The sequence below is a fragment of the Wasmannia auropunctata genome, unplaced genomic scaffold (assembly GCF_000956235.1).
Source record: "Wasmannia auropunctata unplaced genomic scaffold, wasmannia.A_1.0 LD334233.1, whole genome shotgun sequence".
In the NCBI taxonomy this organism is placed as follows: domain Eukaryota; kingdom Metazoa; phylum Arthropoda; class Insecta; order Hymenoptera; family Formicidae; genus Wasmannia; species Wasmannia auropunctata.
The window spans coordinates 69,548-90,533 of NW_012028657.1; the positions used below are offsets into that span (position 1 = coordinate 69,548).

General features: G+C 36.7%; 2 protein-coding genes across 2 annotated transcripts; both read left to right on the plus strand.

Annotated features, from left to right (window-relative positions):
• The first annotated feature begins 2,951 nt into the window (after positions 1-2,951).
• Positions 2,952-13,628, plus strand: LOC105459010 (mutS protein homolog 4-like). Its single transcript, XM_011704669.1, has 16 exons — positions 2,952-3,136; positions 3,896-3,942; positions 4,019-4,167; positions 4,323-4,516; positions 4,610-4,731; positions 4,835-5,052; positions 6,967-7,161; positions 7,248-7,434; positions 7,519-7,658; positions 7,944-8,047; positions 8,118-8,337; positions 8,443-8,544; positions 8,785-8,898; positions 10,613-10,821; positions 12,042-12,237; positions 12,314-13,628. Exons 1-16 carry the CDS (start codon positions 2,952-2,954, stop codon positions 13,214-13,216), a joined length of 3,285 nt encoding a protein of 1,094 aa, XP_011702971.1. The 3' UTR covers positions 13,217-13,628.
• LOC105459003 lies at positions 13,412-14,797 on the plus strand. The gene is made up of 2 exons (XM_011704660.1): positions 13,412-13,882; positions 14,589-14,797. The coding sequence occupies exons 1-2, from the start codon at positions 13,654-13,656 to the stop codon at positions 14,720-14,722; spliced, it is 363 nt and encodes a 120-aa protein (XP_011702962.1). The 5' UTR covers positions 13,412-13,653; the 3' UTR covers positions 14,723-14,797.
• The last annotated feature ends 6,189 nt before the right edge of the window (positions 14,798-20,986 follow it).

Consider the following 20,986-nt stretch of genomic DNA (forward strand, 5'->3'; position numbering starts at 1 on the left):
CCCCACCCCCCATTACGAGGATGACACGTTAAACCGGTGCGACACACGTATCTGTATTGCTAGTATCACCGTTAAGGATAGAGTTACTCGATATCTCTCGCTTGAGTCTCCTGTGTGGATCGTTAGTGTTGCATTATTTGTACCCCTCCGAGATATACTATAACACTATGCAAAAAAACTATCCGCCTTTATCTTACCCTTGTAATTTGCGTTCAGCGCGCGCCGCCGTGTCGCAGCTGAGTTGCTATCGTTAAGCGAGTGTGTCCAAGCTACGACAAACTCGCTCGTTCAGCGTGCCGCGACTGCGGCTGGTGTCCGCGCGCCCGAACGAGGAAACAAATGATGTATTAACAGTATTAATTTAATAGTAGTCTAATTAAAAATAATCTTATTAATTTAATAGCAATATTGATGAAACAAATAACGTTTTATTGGAACAACAGGACGTAACGTAATGTATTTTCATTATTATTATTATTGAATTAAAGTTATTTTCAACTAGACTGCTGTCCAGTTGTGCTGTTAATACATCTTTTTTTTCGTCCGTTTATTTACAATATTGATATATCCGCGAATTATAAAGGAGTCTATACGCGACATATTAATCGCGACTAATTTAATGTACGTGTAGAATTCACTCGGGATCGGCGCAATATATTCTACGTTAAGTTTATGCGTTAGAGGATTTAATGTGTAAATACGGCTAAATTTTTTTGCGCGAGTCGCCGTACATCACGTGTTATCTCTTCGTCTGTCCGGAGCGAGGTGCAGTCGTTTAACAACAATTTTATGTAATTACCAGTTACTGTCGCGCGAATCGAGGATTCCGAGGCGTTAAAAGTAACCGAAGACAATCGATTTGATTATGCATGTAAATACAAATGTAACTAAATTCTAAGAAAACGACGATGAGAAGCGATAATTTATTTCGAGAGGGATAGTGATTGTGATCGTGTTATTTATTATTAACCCAAGCGGACATGTTCACCGCAGATTCTTAAAAGGACACGAAATTGTAAATAAATATATTATACTATGACAAGGAGAGAGAATTTTTTTTCAAGAGTTTGCATCCCTATATTTAATATTCAATTGTATTAATCTCTCTAATTCAATTTTGTTTTTATGTTTGAAAAAACTACATAACTATATAGCGAAGTGTCGCTAACACTTTGTTTTATTGATCTTGGGACATAAGTTAATTTTTGAAACAAAATTCAAAAAGAAACCAAGCTAACGAGCATTAAAACAAGGATAACAGCGTTTATTGATTATAATATAAAACATAAATTATTCAAGCAATAAGTAAAAGTAATTTTGCAGTACATGTTTCAACTTAACTTACAATTAGTCTCAATCGAATAAAATAAAAACATTTAGTTTTGTATGTAATCATTAATTTATACCGTATTTATATATTATATATGTGGGGCTGAAGAAGACTAAATAAAGTTGAAACATGTATCGCGAAATTGCTTTCACATTGCTTGAATAATTTATGTTTTTTATACGTATAATTGATAAACGTTATTAATAACGCCTCGTTTTAATGCTTAGTTTGGCGTGTTTTTGAGTACTTATTCCATTGTGATTTTAGATTTATAAATTTTTTATGGTATTAAAAAATTGAAAATTAATAAAAAAGGATAAGTTGTTAATGTAAAAATAAACAATTTTACATTAACGACTTGTCCTTTTTTGTTATTAATTTTCAATTTTTTAATATAAAAAATTTATAAATCTAAAGTCACAATGGAATAGGTGCAACACTTGCGTATAGTATACGTTATGATATAGTTTTACATGTTTTACATAATATGGAAGTCCGTAAAATTTAGAATTAAACAAAGGTATATATTTCACATTTTTTGAAAATTTTATTTTAAGAACACTCGCAGTTCACACTATGAATTTTGCAACGTCTTCTCTTGTCGGAAAAGATTAGCTAAATGAGCTATTTCATTCCTCCGTTAAAAAAAACCCGCTATAAATAGACTTCTAGGTTACGAAAGAATGGTACGACAGTAAAATACTATACGTTCAGTTGAAAGAATGAAATAAAATTACTTAAAAAATATACACAAAAATATACACGAATACCGAAATATAAATTCAAAGTTCCGCGGCATTGTAAAGGGTTAACTTCAAGCGATGCGCGACGTTTCGAAGGATTTGATTGGCCGGATTTATTATACGATTATTACGAGGGGTTAAGTTCAGACCATTCCGGAGAGAAGCGACTTGTTGAAAGAAATTTGTTCTTTGCAGCTGAACTTCGTCGACTTTTCGTCCTTCCTCTCTTCCTCTCCAACGCGTATCTACAATTATATACGCATTTATTACATATTCACTTGATTTCAAGTCCAGAGAGTATTTAGCATATAGCGCGGCCGCCAAGAAACGGATCTAGGAAATCTAAGAAATTACACGGCAAGCGCTGCAAGAGATCTCAAGGTGTCCCTGCATAGAACCTGTTCGCCTCCTCGCGCTTCGTGCAAAATGAATGTGATGCAGGCCGCCGCTCCGCGGAGAGGACGGCGCGGTTTTGCGAGAGGAAGGATCCCGATGCCGATCGCGCAACGCGCCACGAACATCTTTCCGAAATATCGTAAGTCGTGGCATCGTGTCGCGCGTCGCTGGAAAAAATAATTGACGCGCCAGCGACGGTCTAATTTTCACGATTTGCCAATTTATATTTAGAAAAATTCATTTAATCAATTTAATTTAATCAAGATAAAATTTTAACAAAGTTCCTAACAACTATATTGCGTCTCTACACGAATCTGTATATGTTCGATTTCTAACGGTGAATTGATCGAGGTCGATTACGGTTCGCGTCTATTGATGTTTATCACGATTTTTCGATTATTTTTTAACTATCGACACGCTTTGAATTTCTTTACCTGGGGCTGCCGGTTCTCCGATACTGCGTTTCGCCGTTCGAAAATTCGATGTCTCGCGGTCGGTGCGTCGTTTTTTCACGCACGAACGTAGAATTCGACTCGGGTTTCTTGAGACCCACGACGTCGAGTTCTGGACCCGGACATTCTAATGCAAAGACACCAAGGCACAATCAGAGAGAGAATTACGTTACTACATCATCCTACTTGCCGAGCACTTCTCGTCGTAGTGTAAGGTGAGATAAATCTCACGTCTATAAGTTTCTATTTTTATATACAGAGGATGATTCTATAAATTTATTAAAAATATTTATCAAAAAAACGTATTAAATATTTTTTTCTCTTAACTATTTTAGATAATTTCATCTTTATATTTTTATGTACATCACAATTGAAGATAAAATTATCTGTAAATTAATAATTAAAGATAAAATTTATTTTGTTTCAATTTCATCTCAATATTTTCAAACAATGATTGAAGATTAAAAAAGGAAGAAATCTAATTATAATAAATAGATCATAATATAATATTTTGTTTTAATGTGTTCTTTGATAAATGTCATATTATAATTTTATCTTGATATTTTTATATGCAGTATAATTGGAGATTAAAAAAAGAAATTATAATGTAATTATAATAAAAAGATATCGTAATATAATGTTTATCAAAGAACATACCAAAACAAAATAATTATTGGCTTTTAAATAATTTTATTTTGATATTCTTGTAGCACTGTGATAAAAGAATAAAGCGATTTGAAAAAAAATTGTATGGTCTCATTAAAAGAGATATTTCTTTCTGCAGCTGTATTCTTGTGTCTGCGAAAAAAAAAAACTATTTTTCTTCCATTTTCCATTTTTACCTATCTATAGAAGAGAATTATAAATCGGTCCCGTTTATAAAATCATCTAATATAATACTATATTTCCATGATATGATTTTTCGTTAAAGATATAATTTTTCGATAATCTGTTAACTCGATCAATGTTGCAAGATCGACGCCGCTCGGCACGTCCAGCGTGGAATCCTGTGTGCTGATTGGTGAGCGAATGTTAAATAACAAGAACGCAAATAGCTATTATTCCGTCTTAATCCACGATCGTCCTATTCGCGATAGCTTTAACTGCCGGCCGAGGTGACGCCAGGAACGAAGTCGGTTTGGCAGCGATAGACATTCAATTCCCGTACTTGATTCTCTGTCAGATCAGCGATTGTCAAACGTATGTGAATACCCTGACGAAGATCAACGTCCTCGATCCGAGAGAAGTGAGCACGTGTTTCAATGAAGTTTCTTAAAATAAAAAAAAAACAATTAATTAATTAAACGAATTGAAGAGATCATCGATCCCAGAAGAAGTACAAAGATATTTTTATACGAAAGTTGATTCCTTGCAATTTCTTCTTTTCTTCATCTCTTTAAGATATTGATGCCCGAAACGATGTTCGAACATCACGGCCGTGGGAACAAACTGTGCAAATCGATTAGAGAGAAATTCCACGGGCTCAACATCACGCCGATCTCGCGGGTGCACTTCAACGAGTCGACCGGCATGGAACGCGTGCGAACCTTATGCGCCAGGGAATACTCGACCGTGGAGCTGATAGTGAAGCAAAAGTAAACGCTAACAAAATTAATCGCAATTAACCGCATAAAACTGTGTAATTAATCCGCCGATATCTATATCTACGTCGCGATCGTATATTATAGGTATTACGCTTTAGCCGCCGCCGCCGCATTGCTGAAGTACGTGGAGTACATCCAGCACGTAGTTTACGCCCCGAAATCGGTGAGGATCGAGTTTCAAGGATCGCCGAATACCACGATGATTGGTAAACTTTAGCCTCGAGCCCTATAGAGTTTCGTATTCGTACGTACGAGAATTGATATCGAGTGGTAAACCGACGATCGCGCGATCGATCCACTGTGCTGCAGATATAGAGAGTGCCCGTAGCCTCGAACTGGTCGACTCGCAGTCCAAGCAGTCCATCGTCAGTTTGCTGGGCACGATGAACCGCTGCTTGACCCCCATGGGCAGAAGGCTCCTGCGCGCTTCCATCCTTCAGCCTTCGTGCGACGAGCGTTTAATCGCCGATCGGCAGTCCTGTGTAGCGGAATTGGTGGCGAATCATTCTCTGCGCATCAGTCTTCAGGTTGTCGCGCGCGGCTTTTACATAAGCCGATATTCATAGTCCGATCTTACGATCCCTGGCTGTATTATTGGACGCACAGACCGTTTATTTCTGATAAATTCATCTGGAGTGGCTGAAAATGACAATTATTTTTACATTTAATAATTTTTATTATCTTTTATATTTAAAGTGGAATTTTCTCTTTTGTTTCTCGATTAATAAAAATACAATTATTTATTAGTATTCGTTAATATTTACTTTTATAAAATAAAAAATATATATAGATATGGTTTAAAGAAAAAATATTTTGCTGGATTATAATATAATATAAATGTGATCCTTGAAAGTCAATAAATTGCAAAAAATATGATGCATCTAATAATATGCTAATGTATATTCAAGATCGTCCACTCCACAATCAAAGAAAAAAGTGATTGCAATTATCCCAAGTTAGTTATAATTTATGATAATTTTTTTATACCAACTATATATTTATAGTTGATTTAATCATGCAAGTTACAGTTACTTCAATTACATTACGATTATTATAATTATAGATAACATGCAATTATATCGTAAAAATAAATGTTTCATTATTTTTTCTTTTATATATTTTTTAATTACTATTATCACGTAAATAACAAATGTTAAAAAAATAATTACATTCACTATAATTATGATTGCACTTGCTACATTTGCTAATACTTGAAATTATCATGATTCAAAGTACGATGTTTTTCATAGTTATAAATATAAATATAAGCTAGATTATTACTAAAATATTATAGCAATAATAATTATAAAAATGAAGCTCCTAATCATAATTATTTTATCATTCAATTATAATGTTAGGCTGCATCAAAACAGTGTTTTCGAGGAAAATTTTAACTAAAAGTTATAACATACGTAGCGTAAATTATAACTTTTTAGTAAAATTTTTTTCAAAAGTAATGTTTTAGAATAGAGACCTTAAATACCAAATATTCTCTTATTGTCAATGTTCCAAGTGCAATCTCGAGACGCTGTACGACCATTTCACTAGCTGGATGGAATCTTAAGATCGTCTATATCAAATTTAAAACGATCTTGAATATAAAATCGGATTACAAATGCCATAGTAAGATTTTAAATTTAAGGGATTAGGCCACCTTTGAGGCCTTAAAAGATACCTAAGTTTGGGATTTTTTGTGAGTAAATAGATAATTTTATTAAAAATCTATTTAGAAGACATTATTGTATATATATGTGTATTGTATATATATAAACAAAAAAAATAATTTTTTATTTTTTTATGTCCAAAATGGCGGCGCACTGGTCTACTTGCGGAATACTTTTTTTCTGTAACTTTAAATCGGTGTACAAGATTCCAGGCACACGGTTTGACCTTGAACAAAATACAAAGAATTTTCGTTGCTACATATTAAAGACTAATGAAATACGTAGGGATTTTTCTCAAAATAGCAGCTATTTTACGAAAAATGTGTATTTTTCGCCAGGACAAGTCTTTCTTAAAATAGCTGCCATTTTGAGAAGAATCAATATTTTGAAAAACCCCTACCTATACTTCATTAGTATTTTTTTTAATATGTAGATAATAAAAATTCTTTGTGTTTTGTTCAAGATCAAACCGTGTACCTGGAATTCTGTACACTGATAGAAAAAAATGGATTTTGCAGATATAGGCCAGTGTGCCGCCATTTTGGACATAAGAACAATAAAAAAATATTTTTTTAGTTTCTTATATATGTACAATAATGACCTCAAAACAGATTTTAAATAAAGTTATCCATTTATCCACAAAAAAATCCCAAACTTTAGGTATCGTTCTTATAAAACCTCAAAAGTGGCGTAACTCCTTAAGTTATTTTTTTAATTTAGATCAATGATTTAAATTTAAATCAATGATTTTGCCGTGTTTAACTGTCTATTCCGCAGCCGGTGGTACAACGCCTCTTCGGTACGGATCGCTTGCTGACGTTGACGATTAAACCACTGCCCGTCAACGACGTGCAAGATGCGGAGCGAAATCTAAATTATGCGCTGCTCCTAAAGAGCTGTCTGGACACGATTCCGGAATTGGAAGCGATTCTCGCGACCGGCGTTCATCCGTTCTTCGTAAAAACGCAAAAGGTTCGCGCTTTCTCGAGATTTTGCTATAATATCATCTGTTCGCCGTTTATCTGCATCAACATTGCGATGGCTTCGCGTGTTTGCAGAACTTAGGAAACTCAGAATTCCGCGTTATGAAGGATAAGATTTTGACGCTGATACACGCGGACGCGAGATTCGTCAAGGGATGCACCTCCCTCAGTATGCAGCGGTGTTTCGCTATAAAAACCGATATCAACGAGCTGCTGGACATCTCTCGGCAGGTTTATTGCGAGTTGATCAGCGACATGAAGAGTAAACGCGTTACAATAATACATTTAAACGTATACTCGTCAAATGGCGAAAATTACTCCCAATTTTGCGGCTCTGTTTAAACAGATATTGTGGAGCAGTTGGCCGTGAAACACAAGCTTCCATTGTCCTTAGAGTACAATACAAATTTGGGATATCATATAAACGCTGCCGTGCCACGGGGTTTAAACGTGACAATGTCGGACTTACCGGCGGAATTTATTCAGGTAACTCCATTGCTTTTCAACGTGGAATCTCTCTCTCTCTCTCTCTCTCTCTCTCTCTCTCTCTCTCCCTCTCTCAATTGAACCTAAGATTGCCCGTATCAGACTAAACATTAAAGATTAAGGAAATTGCAAACTGGATATTAGAATTCAATTAAGAACGAAATCCAACATTCAAATAAAAATGATCTAATTGGTAATATATGGATAAAATTCTAATCTTCAATTCGCAATAAATTCTCAATCCTCCAACACGATGCGGAGTTGATATCTCCCGCGATTACACAGGCACGGAAGAACAAGAAGTCCTTCACAATGACAACGACGGCGCTATTGACGTTGAATAAACAATGCAAGAAGGCTTGCGATGAGATTTACATGATGAGTAACACGTAAGTTACTTTTGCAAAACCTCGCGTGTCGTTATACTTATAGAGAAATAATTTTTTTTTTTTTTTTTAGATTGCTGACCAATTTACTGGAGGACATTCGACAACACGTCGGCTGTTTGTTTCAACTGAGCGCCGACGTGGCGGAGCTGGATTTGATCTTATCCTTGGCGGAAATCAGCTCTAATGCGGAATACGTGAGACCGTCATTCGGAGCGAAATTAGAATTGATAAACTCGTTACATCCCATTATGGAATTATTTAACAGGGATCTTCCCGTGGCTAATGACGTGGTGAGTGCAATTAATTGCGACGAGTATTCGAACGGCACGGTATTTCCTGAGAGACATAAATCCATAATATTTCTTCTCATTCTATTTTGAAACACTGCACTGCAGAACGCTTCGGCCACGCATAATTTTCATCTGATAACTGGACCGAATATGAGCGGCAAGTCTACGTACTTGAAACAGATTGTTCTACTTCAAATCATGGCGCAGGTGACACGCGATTGCACATTTGCCGATTGTATCTCCGTCTCGGATCGTTACATTGGAAAATATATTCCTTGTTACGTAATAAAACACGCTTCTACAAAAGAATTCTATACCAGTCTATTGTAACTGTGACATATTTTATAATACTCGATCGGGCAAAATTGAGCCTTTTCACAAAACTAGGTAACGATCCGATATATCGGTATCTCGACCAACGTACCCGTTACTCGTGTCTTATTGCAGATCGGTTCCTACGTACCGGCGAAGAAGGCAACGTTTCGCATTGCAGATCGCATACTTTGTAGGATCAGCTCTCGCGATGACGCCGAGCTCAATGCATCCGCCTACGTCCTCGAGGTGAGCGTGCGGTAACTGTAATTATACCTCTTTTATCTTTTGTTTTTTGCTCTATATATACAGAAAAGAATACTTTATAGATGTATATCTATATATCTACACTGAGAAAAAAAATTGATTGTACGAACTAAATTTGTATAGTTGTTTGATCCAATGATTGATTCAACAATTCTTTAGTTGCACAAAGAAAAGTATAGTTTATTCATGTCAACCATCAAAAATTTTCAATAATTAATTAAACTAACTCAATTAAATTATTTTGTTCGAAATACTAGTATTTCGAACTTATTTGTGTTTGCATGCATTTAGTTATCCAAGTAATACCTATATTTGTTCAAATTCCAAATATTAAACTGACTAAATATTAAACTGATTAAACGATGCTGATGGGCATAATAAATAGTGTGTATTTTTAATCGAACGGTTGAGTTAAATACGATATATTTTTGTTGAAACAAAATAGTTTAATTAAAAAGTAGTATTTTGTTTATAATAGTAACCAATTATTTTGTGTCGTTGTAGTAACGTTTAGTTGATCGTATCGGAATAAATATTTTGGTAAGATGAAATAAATTTTGCGTTTTTCAATAAATTTTTTTTCTTACTGTGTACATTTATATATTTACATTTTTATTATACAGGGTATCCCGATATTCGCGAATCAAAATATCATAGCAAGAAAGTCTTCGCGAAAAATTAAATAAAAAAGTATTTATAAATTTTTATTTTAATCAATAGTTTTTGAGATATAAGAGTTTAAATTTAGCTAATTATAGACTAATATGCACGGACCATTAATACATCGACGCGCTCACGGACATGTTTCCATTTAACATGTTTTCGTAATCTATAACTGGTTAAATTTAAACTCTTATATCTCAAAAACTATTGATTAAAATAAAAATTTACAAATAGCTTTTTTACTTAATTTTTCGAAGATTTTCTTGCTATGATATTTTGATTCACGAATTTCGGGACATCCTGTATATATATACATATATATATATACACGGAAAGAACGATTTTGCTGGAAGATCAAAAAAAAGTCTGATAATAATTTTAGTTAGGTCATCATCAAAATAATTTTGTTCGAAAGTCAAACTGATTGCTAGAATATCAAAACTTTTTACAGCAATGCTTATTATTCTTGATGAGTTTCCGATAAAATATTTTGATGATGCTATAACAAAAATTATTTTTAGATTTTTTTTTTATCTTCCAGCAAAATCGTTCTTTCCGTGTATATATATATGTATAATATATATATATAAAATTTATATCTTTATATTGTATTATATATTCTTATTATATTCATATTTTAAATGTATTTTTATATATAAAAGATGCAAATTTGAATTTTACATATATATAATTTTTATTATATTATATATATTTATATGTGTATATATATATATATATATATATATATATATATATATGTGTATGTAAAAAAAGTGTATAAACATATATACGTATAATACACTTTTTTTTCGAGACGGACATCCGTTTTTCTAACTTTTCAATTAAAAATACCGCACACGTAAGTAGCGAGCGTTCCCACATGGTTATCTAACCAGATACTGACCATGCCCAACGTTACTCATAACTTTAATCATTTAACTAGAACCGGTGCTTTCAATGCTAAACCGTTGACATCTAATTATATTCATGAGTACCACTTTTAAAAATATGATTACCAATTTTTTTATTTCAGATGAAAGAGGCACAATACATTCTGCAATCCGTCACGCCCAAGTCTCTCGTCGTATTGGACGAGCTATGCAGGCATACCACGGTCGAGGAAGGTTCCGCCATCGCTTGGGCGATATGCGAGAAATTATCACTGACGACCGCGTTTACGTTCGCAGCGACGCACTTTTTGCATCTCACCGCGCTGAGCAATATGTATCATAACGTGACAACGTATGTGGAAATCAATGATATATAAAAAAATTATAAAAAAAAATATATATATATACATCAAGGTGTCCCGAAATTCGCGAATCAAAATATCAGAGCAAGAATGTGTTCAAAAAATTAAGTAAAAAAGTTATTTGTAAATTTTTATTTTAAGCAGTAGTTTTTGAGATATAAGAATTTAAATTTAGCCAATTATAGATTACGATTAAACGGAAACATGTCCATGAGTTTATCGATAGTGTTAGCAGTTGCGCATTTCATGCTCGTACTAATCTATAATTGGCTAAATTTAAACTCTTATATCTCAAAAATTACTGCTTAAAATAAAAATTTACAAATAATTTTTTTATTTAATTTTTCGAACACTTTCTTGCTATAATATTTTGATTCGTGAATTTCGGGACTGTATATATATATATATATATATATATATATGTATATATAAATATAAAATATGTATTATACAAGGTGTTTAATTATTTTAAATAGCACCCGCTAATCGTATAGCGTTACTCTATCAGTAAAAAACTGAATCGAAAAGGCTTGAAACAATTTTTTCTACAGTGCTAAATAAAGCGATCACTTATACTGCAGTAATTATTACTTCAAAAATATTTTTTAAATAGCGCTATTTTTTTTTATAAGAAATCAAGTAAAAAAATCCTGAATAATTTTTTTCTACAGAAGTACAATATCTTTTTCCGAAGGATATTGTACTCTTACGCTTTTAATCGCCTTTTTAGGCTAATTCATTTGTCTTTTCACTTTAGTCTTCGCCTGAATTTTTAGTCATGAAAATCAAAAATAAGAATTGCATGCATCTAAGTTACGACTTTTCCTTGATTTAAGAGCGTGTGAGAAAAATTTTGAAAGAATTTTCGCTGAAGATTTTGGCTCGAAATGCAATCGAAACGTCCGATGATTTTACCGTTTAACTTAATTATGAAATTATATGTGAACATCAGTTTGTGCGTATGAAATACCACGCCGTCCTCTCACTAGCCGACCTTTTTGTTAATTATCTTTATTGTTCCGTTTGTTTCCATGGTATCCCTGTCATAATTATAGCTCAATAAAGAACTCATACTGCCTCTAATTGTACATGTTCCTTAGCAATTGGCAACCATGCAGTGTATAATATTTAAATTAAAATATACACAATTAAAATACACTGCACACATATTTAATTTCATAATTTTATTACTACGGCGGTATTTTTTCAGCCATTGCTTCGAGACGAAAACCACGGAGCCGGTAGAATCGAACGAGCTACATCTGATATATACTCATAAACTAAATCCCGGGACCGGGCCTACAGATCACTACGGGATCGCTCTAGCGGAAGTGTCCTCTCTACCGAAATGCGTTACGACCAAGGCGCGAGAGTTCGCGTCTCAGCAGTCGGTCAGCGCGCAAAACGTGAGTCTCTAAAACGCGCCGTGGAATTGAACATTAATTGTTATACATTCAAATATTTTTTACTCTTTTTTTTTAGAATAACCTCGGATCCGTCGCGAATTCGCAGTCGTGGGAGAAATCGTGTTACGACGCGGTCGTTCAGTTACGCGCGCTATTGGAGGATAACCGTTTCACTTTCGCAAATATAATAAGTGTCATGAAGCAATTGGATCTGAGCAAGCAAAGCGAGCGAACGAAGGGAACGCAGGTTCCAGCAGGAAAATCCCCGAACGTCGCGCCGAAACGTAATGAGGAACGTGAGAGGACACGTGAGGGAGACGAGAATCATGTTGTCGCGTCGAATCACGATGTGCCAATGGTGACGAATGACGACGTATTGTTGTCAGAACGGGCGGCTAAAGATCACGAGCAAAAGGTGAACGAAGCGCGGGACGAGCCGATGGAGACGGAAATCGATGAGAGCGACGATCGCAGGACGGACGCGCCGATTCACGAGGTCGTGCAGGTAGATCGAACAGCGTCCTCGTCGTCGAAGATGATCGTCGGAAGTCCGTCGTCGATCGTCAATCTAGTCGCCACCCCGTCGTCGCTGTTGAGCGATGTCCCGCCGCTCCACGTTCGCACATCGTTCGCGATGACGAGCACCCCGAAAACGACGTTGTCACGCTACAAGATCACGAGTCCGGAAACGAGCTTCGCCGCGGGCACGACGGTCGCGGCCTCGCCATGCAATTCCATCCAGTCGTTCCAGTATTACGACTATTGCCTGTCCGAGGGAGAATTCGACATCTTCACGCAGCCGTCGCAGCAGTCGATCTCGAGCGAGGTGGCGCGGATGACCGCGCGGTCGAAGGAGGCGCGGATCTTTCGGCAGATCGAGGGCGACGGCTTCGACGAGGAGAGCTTCTTCAGCGACGCGCAGCAAGTGCAGTCACTGATGGAACTGGATCTTATCGCGGACTATGACGTGGCGATGTAAATCGACGTAAAAATAAACGCGTTTTGTCATACTATGTTAATTCATTCTCGTTTATATATAAAGACACGATAATAAAGGTTTATTGAAATGACGCTCGTCTCGTTTTATCATCGTGTCTGCGATAGATAAGGAAGCACGCCGCGGCCCGCGCGCGTGCCGCTTGCCGCCGAATTCACATCAGCGAGCCGCGAACATATGAGTTGCGCGAGACGGAGACGGCCTCGCATCAAACTTGGAAAATTGGACAAGACGCGAAATTTGACAGCTCCGTTTTCGAGAGAGGAGAGACGCGCAAAATTGCAGGGTCGATTGCAGCTTCGCGGCGTAATGAGAGCGAAGGGGCGATAATGAGCTTCGAACGGTCGTCGACGGTTGTTCTCGATATCGCGAAATCGAAGTGTAAAGGTTAAACTCCCCGGCGAGACTTTCACGCGAGAATGTCTGCCGACCTGCTGCCGGAATCGGTGAATTTGTTCCTCGACGACTTCGAGACCAGCCTCTGCCTGCCCATTCTCGTCGTAATGGTGCTCTGCACCGCTCAATTCGTGTTCAATCACGCCTTCGGTATCGGATACACGATCTACCAGAACGTGAAGAAGCCGCCGACGGAGGAGAAGGAGAAGGAGAAGAAGCAGCCGGACACTGATATGATGGGAAAACTAAAAGGTCTAATGTCAGACGTGTATGCCCTATACGTGGCCCCTCGAAAAATAGCACGTAATACGTAATTGTTACATATTCAAGACCCACTTCGTTCCCCGGCTCGTTAAGCCCTCGTGAATATTTAAGAGACTTCCATGAGAATTTCATTTCTCGCAAAACATACGAAAAGTTCGATCGAAACGGATCTCATTTAGACGACATTCCATTCTAAGTATTTGCAAAATTTAACGCAACTTTTCTACCAGTGTAGATTTATTTTAATCCCGATTTAATTTACTCTTTATCTTTTTCGAATACTTTATTACTCTTTAATTTTTAATTAGAAAAAGATAAAGAAAGTAAGTTGACCGAGATTAAAGTTAATCTACATTGATAGAAATGTGTGAACGCAAGGATATCACTGCTGTCATACACTGTTAAATCTATAGTGTTAAACTAAACCTTATTTAAATCGCAACTGCTCTTACTTAATAAATAGTTAATTTTACTAAAAAAGTTAAATAATTTAAAACAGTAATTCAAATTTAACCAAAATTTGGGTTAAATTCTATTATTTTAGTTAAAAATAACTATTTATTAAGTAGAAGCAGTGGCGACTTAAATAAGATTCAATTTGACACAATAGATTTAACAGTGTAATAATTCGCGATTTTTATCTAACGCAGGCGTCCGTTGATTAACAAAAAAATCTCTATTCTAAACCCACCAGGAATGCTGACCACCCTGGGCATCGGAAAACCCGGTACGGCGACCACGACGCCTCGAATTAAAAATTCACTGCCAAGATACAATACTCAACCTCGTGAGGAGGAATGGGATTATTGCGAGGAGAATGTTGAATGAAATAACCGAACTCTGTCTTATACCATTAGTACAATGTAAAAATGCGTGGCAAATAAAAGTAGTCTCTTTTCCTCATTTTTGTCATACAATCAGTTCCAAATATTAACATGTGGGAAATAGCTTGAGTACATAAAGAAACCCCTTTAAGATCCATCGATTCATTCACGCACGATTGGTATTGATAATAAAAGGAAATAATCGAGCGTGGCTTAGCCCGCGTATTTTCGTGCGATACCGCACGTATCTTCGTCTTTGATAAGCGTAAGAAGGCGCGACGTGTAAGGTCCAAGTTTTAAAGCGTGTGGCAGAGGTGAGGAGGAGGAGGAGGAGGTGGCCGGTCGAAGACACTTGAATGGGTCAAGGCTGACAGCTCGAAGCTCCCTCAACTTCCATATATATGTCGCGAATGAAGCTTAATTAAGTCCACTTGAAAGCAACTACCGAAAGCGAAAACTGGTCGGGCTGTTGTCTATGGAGGAGGGGGGGGGAACACTTTTGAGAATTCCAAGCAGAACAAAAAGTCACGATGACATCAAAATGACGTCAAAATGGCTCCAAAATGATTATTAAGAGTCTGCACTTTTCGATCAGTCACAATTCATTTTAACGTCACTTTGACGTCACGTAACCTGTTGTTGTTGGACCTGCAGGGACTCTTCGCTATTCCCAGTCTCGTCACGTATAAGAGCCACCGGAGAATTGAGTCTTCGACTGATTGTTTCCGCTATCATAAAATGAAAAAAAAAATGTTATAGTATACGCCAACAGCATTTCCACATTCATTCATGCAACGACGACGACGTCTGAATTTTCTTGGACGGTGCCAATACGAGGCCAACGCGCCTAGCGATTCGTTTTGCCGCGTGTAACCTTGCAATCGCACTCGGATATATGCGAAAAAACGTCACGTAGTGTGAAATATCACTTTGTTGTTGAAAAACGATTTGCCACGCATTTCGCGCACGGCGTCCTCGAGAAATTGTGTTTACGCGACCGGACGGTGGATTGCTATTATTGCCCACAGAACGCGATTTACATATAGTTAACAATGAGCTATGCTCGAGCCTCGGCTCGGATAAACGTGTATCATAGCGATATAAACCGCGTGCGTGTGCGTAAGATCACGTATAGACTGGTCGCTGCTAATTCTTGGGATTCTTTCGAGGTCAAAGCACGCTGTGTTATATTTGTACAACTGACTTTCTAGCGAATGAAGGAAGGAGAACATTTGCCAATAAATCTTTTGGCAATAAACATGTTGTTTCAATGTGCTCCAAGATCTCTTTTCGAGAGGGTCACAAAAGTGCGGAAAAGAAAGCAACGCGGTCAAAATAATTTTGACAGAAATTGTTTTAACAAAAGTTAATAACTGTAATTAAACAAAGTAAACATTAATAAAGGATAAATTCAGTGCAAGAAGACAAAAAAGAAGAAATAGGAAATAATAATGTTATATATATTACATACAATTGTGCATTATATACATATATTACAACTTTTTCAAAAATATTATTATATATATATTTAATAAAAAATATATGTACACACGGAGAGAAATTTATTTTTAAATTTACCCTGAAAATGTTAATCATAAGACAACATAGTATTTCGACGAATTTTATGTGATTTTCACTTTTTTTTTTTAAATATATACTACAACAAATTTATTATAGTGCACAGCAAAATTTGTCGAAATATTATTGTCCCACGATTAACATGATTTTCAGAGTAAATTTTAAAAGGAAATTCTCTCCGTGTTTAAGATACATGTATTTTTTATTAAATATATATTATATTTTTTTAAAGTTGTAATATACATGTATATAATGTACAATTATATGTAATATATACATATAATATTACAATTATTTCCTATCTGTTCTTCTTTTTCAGAGTAAATTTTAAAAGGAAATTCTCTTCGTGTACATTTATATATATGTATACATATATGTATATAAAACTTTCTTTTATCTCTTCTTATTATGTTTATCTTGAACATATGAGTTTCACATTTGTATCGAAAAATAATATTTATATATCTTGGATCCTACAAAGTTGCATACAAAGGAGATAACATGCATTCCGCTTGACACGTAATACTCGTATCGACAATATTTCTCCCGAAGGACGACCGCTTAAAATTCGATTTAATTAGATTGAGAACTCGATATATAGACGAATTGCCTTTTCAATTTGTAAACCAGGTTCTTATCTGATAGACCTGATAAATTCTCTTTTCTTATTCTACTCTTTATGTCGCATTGATAAAAATATAAGTAGTCGATAAAAAAAGATTCTCTCCTTGACTCAAATTTTATTATTGTCAGATTATATTTCCAAACGATAGGCAACGATTTTATTTGTGCTACATATCTTTTATGCAGACTAACAATGAGACGCAAATAAAACAGGCCTCTTTCGACGATAAAAAAAATATGCTTACGCGAGAATTACAATTGGTCATAATTGGTCGAAAGAGAAATTCGAGAGACATTGGGAAACGTTTCTTTTGTATCTTTCCCGAAATTTCTTTTTAATCTAAGAAGTTCTCTTACGTTGATTCAAGAGGGAACAAAAGCTTTTTATGATCACCAGGCGAAATTTGCGAATTTATTTCAGAGAAAGAAATAAATGGACACGATTCTTTGTTTAGATATTATTTATTACTATAATGTAACTATAATGTATAATTATTTGAAATGTAGAAAATTAATTTATAACATAAAACTTATTAAAAAATATAGGAGTTTTCTATCATTAAAGACAGGTCCGAAAATTTCGAGTGTTTTGCCACGATTTCGTGACTTCTGTAAGAAAGCAATCTGCTGTTTTCAAACGTTTTCAATAACAGAAATCTCATATATATATATATATATATATATATATATATATATATATATATATCTCATATTATACACATACACATATAAACACAAAAGATGCTCGATTTAATCCACACCGATATTTCGGAACTATGAAAGCTAGAAAAAAAAATTTTTAAATCCCCTTCAATGGGATTACTTTAAAATTTCAGTGCCACAAAACCTTATACTCTTCCGTACATTACATTCTGAAGAGGGAAGGGGATCAATTCTTTTAATGGAATTCTCCTATAAAAATAAAATCAATCGATACGGCTCAAAGAGACAAATCCATTGACCTGTGATATTAAAGGTCTATCTTCAATATTACGACCTCAACGAATTTTTGAAATCGTCTCTGAAAAGTATCGTTTCCTGTTCGATCAGTCTGCCCACGCCGATATCTTGGCAGCTATAGACGGAAAATTCAGAAAACCCCTTTAATAAAATTAGAAGTATAGGATTAAAAGTATATGCGACTATCGTAAAAATACGACAGCGCTGCTCGATAAAAATCAATCGGGCGTACGCGCGGCGGAAGATAGAATACTTCAAATAGAAATATACTTATATATATATATATATATATATATCCTCATATATTCTAGTCGATATAACGTACATATACAACGATGATTATTACATTGCGACCCTTGACCTACATTCGCGTTATACCACAGACGCGGCGCGTATCACGGAAAATTTCTCCACCTCTTATATACGAGATAAAAAAAAAAGACGCGCACACAATTCGCGGCCAGGATAACAATCGCGAATTTTTTTCGTTCGCCCGTGCGCCACGCCTGGATATATCCTTGCCCACGCCTTGTATTCATATCTTCCGCGATCTTCAGGTGGTGCATTAATTCGTGCGAAAGTTAAACACGTTGAAACACTCGGTCGCGCTCCTCGCATCCCCTCGCATCTCCGCGTGAAGAAAGTCGAACAATATATAGCCGACGCGCGGTGCGCGGTGCGTGGGCGGGCGTTAGTTACGAGGCAAAGTCAAATCACGAGACGAGCGAGTTCCGTTACTCGCTCGCGTGATTTACGACGGCGGTGATCTGCGCGGTGAAGAAGAAGAAAAAAAAAAAGAAAAAGGAAAAGTGCGTCGCGCCTTCCCCGTATTCGTATATACTTCGCATACATACGCGCCAGATACGATTAGCGCGTGTGGCCGACCACGCAACCGGACGGAGCCGGCGGATAGCCGGGCAATCGCGTTACGATCCGTGAAAGCGAGCCACGCCGCGCGCCGCTTGGTATATCGTACAATCGATGGGAGCGTTTATATGCGTGACGGCGTACACACGCGGGGAAGAGAATGTGTGTGTGTGTGTACGCGCTCGCTTACTTACTTACGCTGTATATAATGTAACGTATGCAAAGCGTATAGGGGTCGGAGTAATTTATGCGCCGTACATGTTTACGAAGCGCGCGTACGTGCGAGAGAGAGAGAGAGAGAGAGAGAGAGAGAGAGAGAGAGAGAGAGCGAGAGAGAGAGAGAGAGAGAGATATCTTCTCTTGAATGTACCTACGGGAATATTCGCGCGTATACGTGTAGGACGTTGTATGTGTACGTGCACACGTGTTAGTACACTGACATTACGGTTAGGTTGTTTTAACGGCACCGGGAGGTGAACACACCGCGAGGGCGGGGATCGATAACCGCAAAATCGCCAGCCGTGACCGTTCAGGATATAGGCAGAAGGAGAAAAGAGAGCGAGAGCGAGAGCGAGAGCGAGCGAGCCCGCGCGTTGTCGTTGCCGACGACTTGTCGTGTGTGTGCGCGAGATCGTAACTGTTAGGTAGTCGAGGAAGTTTAAGAGAGGTCCTTGAGAGAGAGAAAGAGAGAGTGAGAGAGAGGGAGAGAGACGGGACGCGATTGTTATCTCTCGCGCGACGATCTTTCGGGCCGCTCCTCTTCGCGCTTGTTTGTTTCTTTGAAGATTAATAATAATAATAATAATAATATAGTAGATAGGCTACCGAGACAGTAGCTCGGCGCCGCACGTCGTCTTTATTTAACTGCAGAGGACGAGACTGATCACTGGTAATACGCGAGCCACGGACTGAGGTGGACGTCTGTGGCCAAGTGATTCTACGTTCTGGAATCTTAGCGACTTTTTAGTATTTCTCTACTTCCGCATTAGTATTCACTCATCACGTTTTAGTATTGCGCATTATTCGACTGAAGAATTCTGGATCGCGTACTAACACCCCGTATAGGGGGTAGGTTTCATAAGAGAAGAGAAGAAGAAGAACTGCAGTCACTGCAGAAGACCTGCACAGTTAAAAAACTTGTGTTTAACACGTTTCACATGTCCCAAACCATGTACCTAACTGGTCCTCACAAATTTTTGTGTTTTTAATTAACACAATAGATGAATTTGTTAGAAAATAAGACAAGTATGCAAAAATTTACGCAAAAAGTGTAGCAGGTTGATACAATTTTGAAACAACTTGCGAGGATATATTTCTTTAGTAAAATGAACATTTATATTAAGTTAAGGGATATTCATTTTTTATTCATTTATTTTAGAATTTACGTTTTTTAAAACTACATTTGTTTTTGTTATTTATTCACTTACTCACTAAATTATGTTATTTCAACATTAAGGAATATTATGTAAATATCAATTTACTATAAAATATTCAAACTAATATGATCATGAAGAACGATTTTGCTGGACGATCTGAAAATTCTGCCGGATACAGATCTGAAAATAATTTTGTTAGACCATCAAAATAATATTCTTGGAAATCCAAACTGATGGTTAGAATATGTCAAAACGTTTTACCTGCAGAAATGCTCATTATTTTTGAGTTTTCAACTTCAAAATTATTTTTAGATCTGTATACAACAAAATTCTTAGACCTTTTAGACCAGCAAAATCGTTCTTTCCGTGTAATTATGTTAAATTAACAGTCGGACATGTTAAAAATTTAGCATGAAAATTTAACGAGCGTTTGAGTGGACTATTTTTAACACAAGTGCAAAATATATTTTCCACTCTGTGTATCGTGATAGATTAAATTGTTCAATCATCATTGTGTATCCTTCATCTTCTATCCGCAGCCGTTGCGCAACGCGGCGAGTTACGCGACTTGGTCTTCGGTGCGCCGCGGAAAACTCCCCGCCTCCCGGCCTTCGCGGTGTTGAAACGGGCGCGATACCTATACTCCCCGCTTAACGATCCGCAAATCGGGTCAGGCCCGGTATAGCGTAACAAGAACGTTGTTGAGGGGCTTCGATTCGCGATATGTAAGCGCCCGTAAGCCAGTTTCGAGTCACCTGATCCGCCGGTAATGCCTCTTCGCACCCGCGAAAGGCCTTGCGTCCTCTTCTTTCTCGCGCCGGCTTCGCTCTCACGCGCTGCCGCAGCCTGCAGGCAAGGTGGAG

What these genes read in the sequence shown, in the direction of transcription:
- LOC105459010 (XM_011704669.1), top strand. Translation starts at nt 2,952, where the DNA reads ATGTCTCGCGGTCGGTGCGTCGTTTTTTCACGCACGAACGTAGAATTC. An exon ending in ACTTCTCGTCGTAGTGTAAG is followed by an intron (nt 3,137 to 3,895) that starts GTGAGATAAATC and finishes CAATGTTGCAAG; the next exon opens with ATCGACGCCGCTCGGCACGT. An exon ending in CATCCGCCTACGTCCTCGAG is followed by an intron (nt 8,899 to 10,612) that starts GTGAGCGTGCGG and finishes TTTTTATTTCAG; the next exon opens with ATGAAAGAGGCACAATACAT.
- LOC105459003 (XM_011704660.1), top strand. Translation starts at nt 13,654, where the DNA reads ATGTCTGCCGACCTGCTGCCGGAATCGGTGAATTTGTTCCTCGACGAC. An exon ending in TATGATGGGAAAACTAAAAG is followed by an intron (nt 13,883 to 14,588) that starts GTCTAATGTCAG and finishes TAAACCCACCAG; the next exon opens with GAATGCTGACCACCCTGGGC.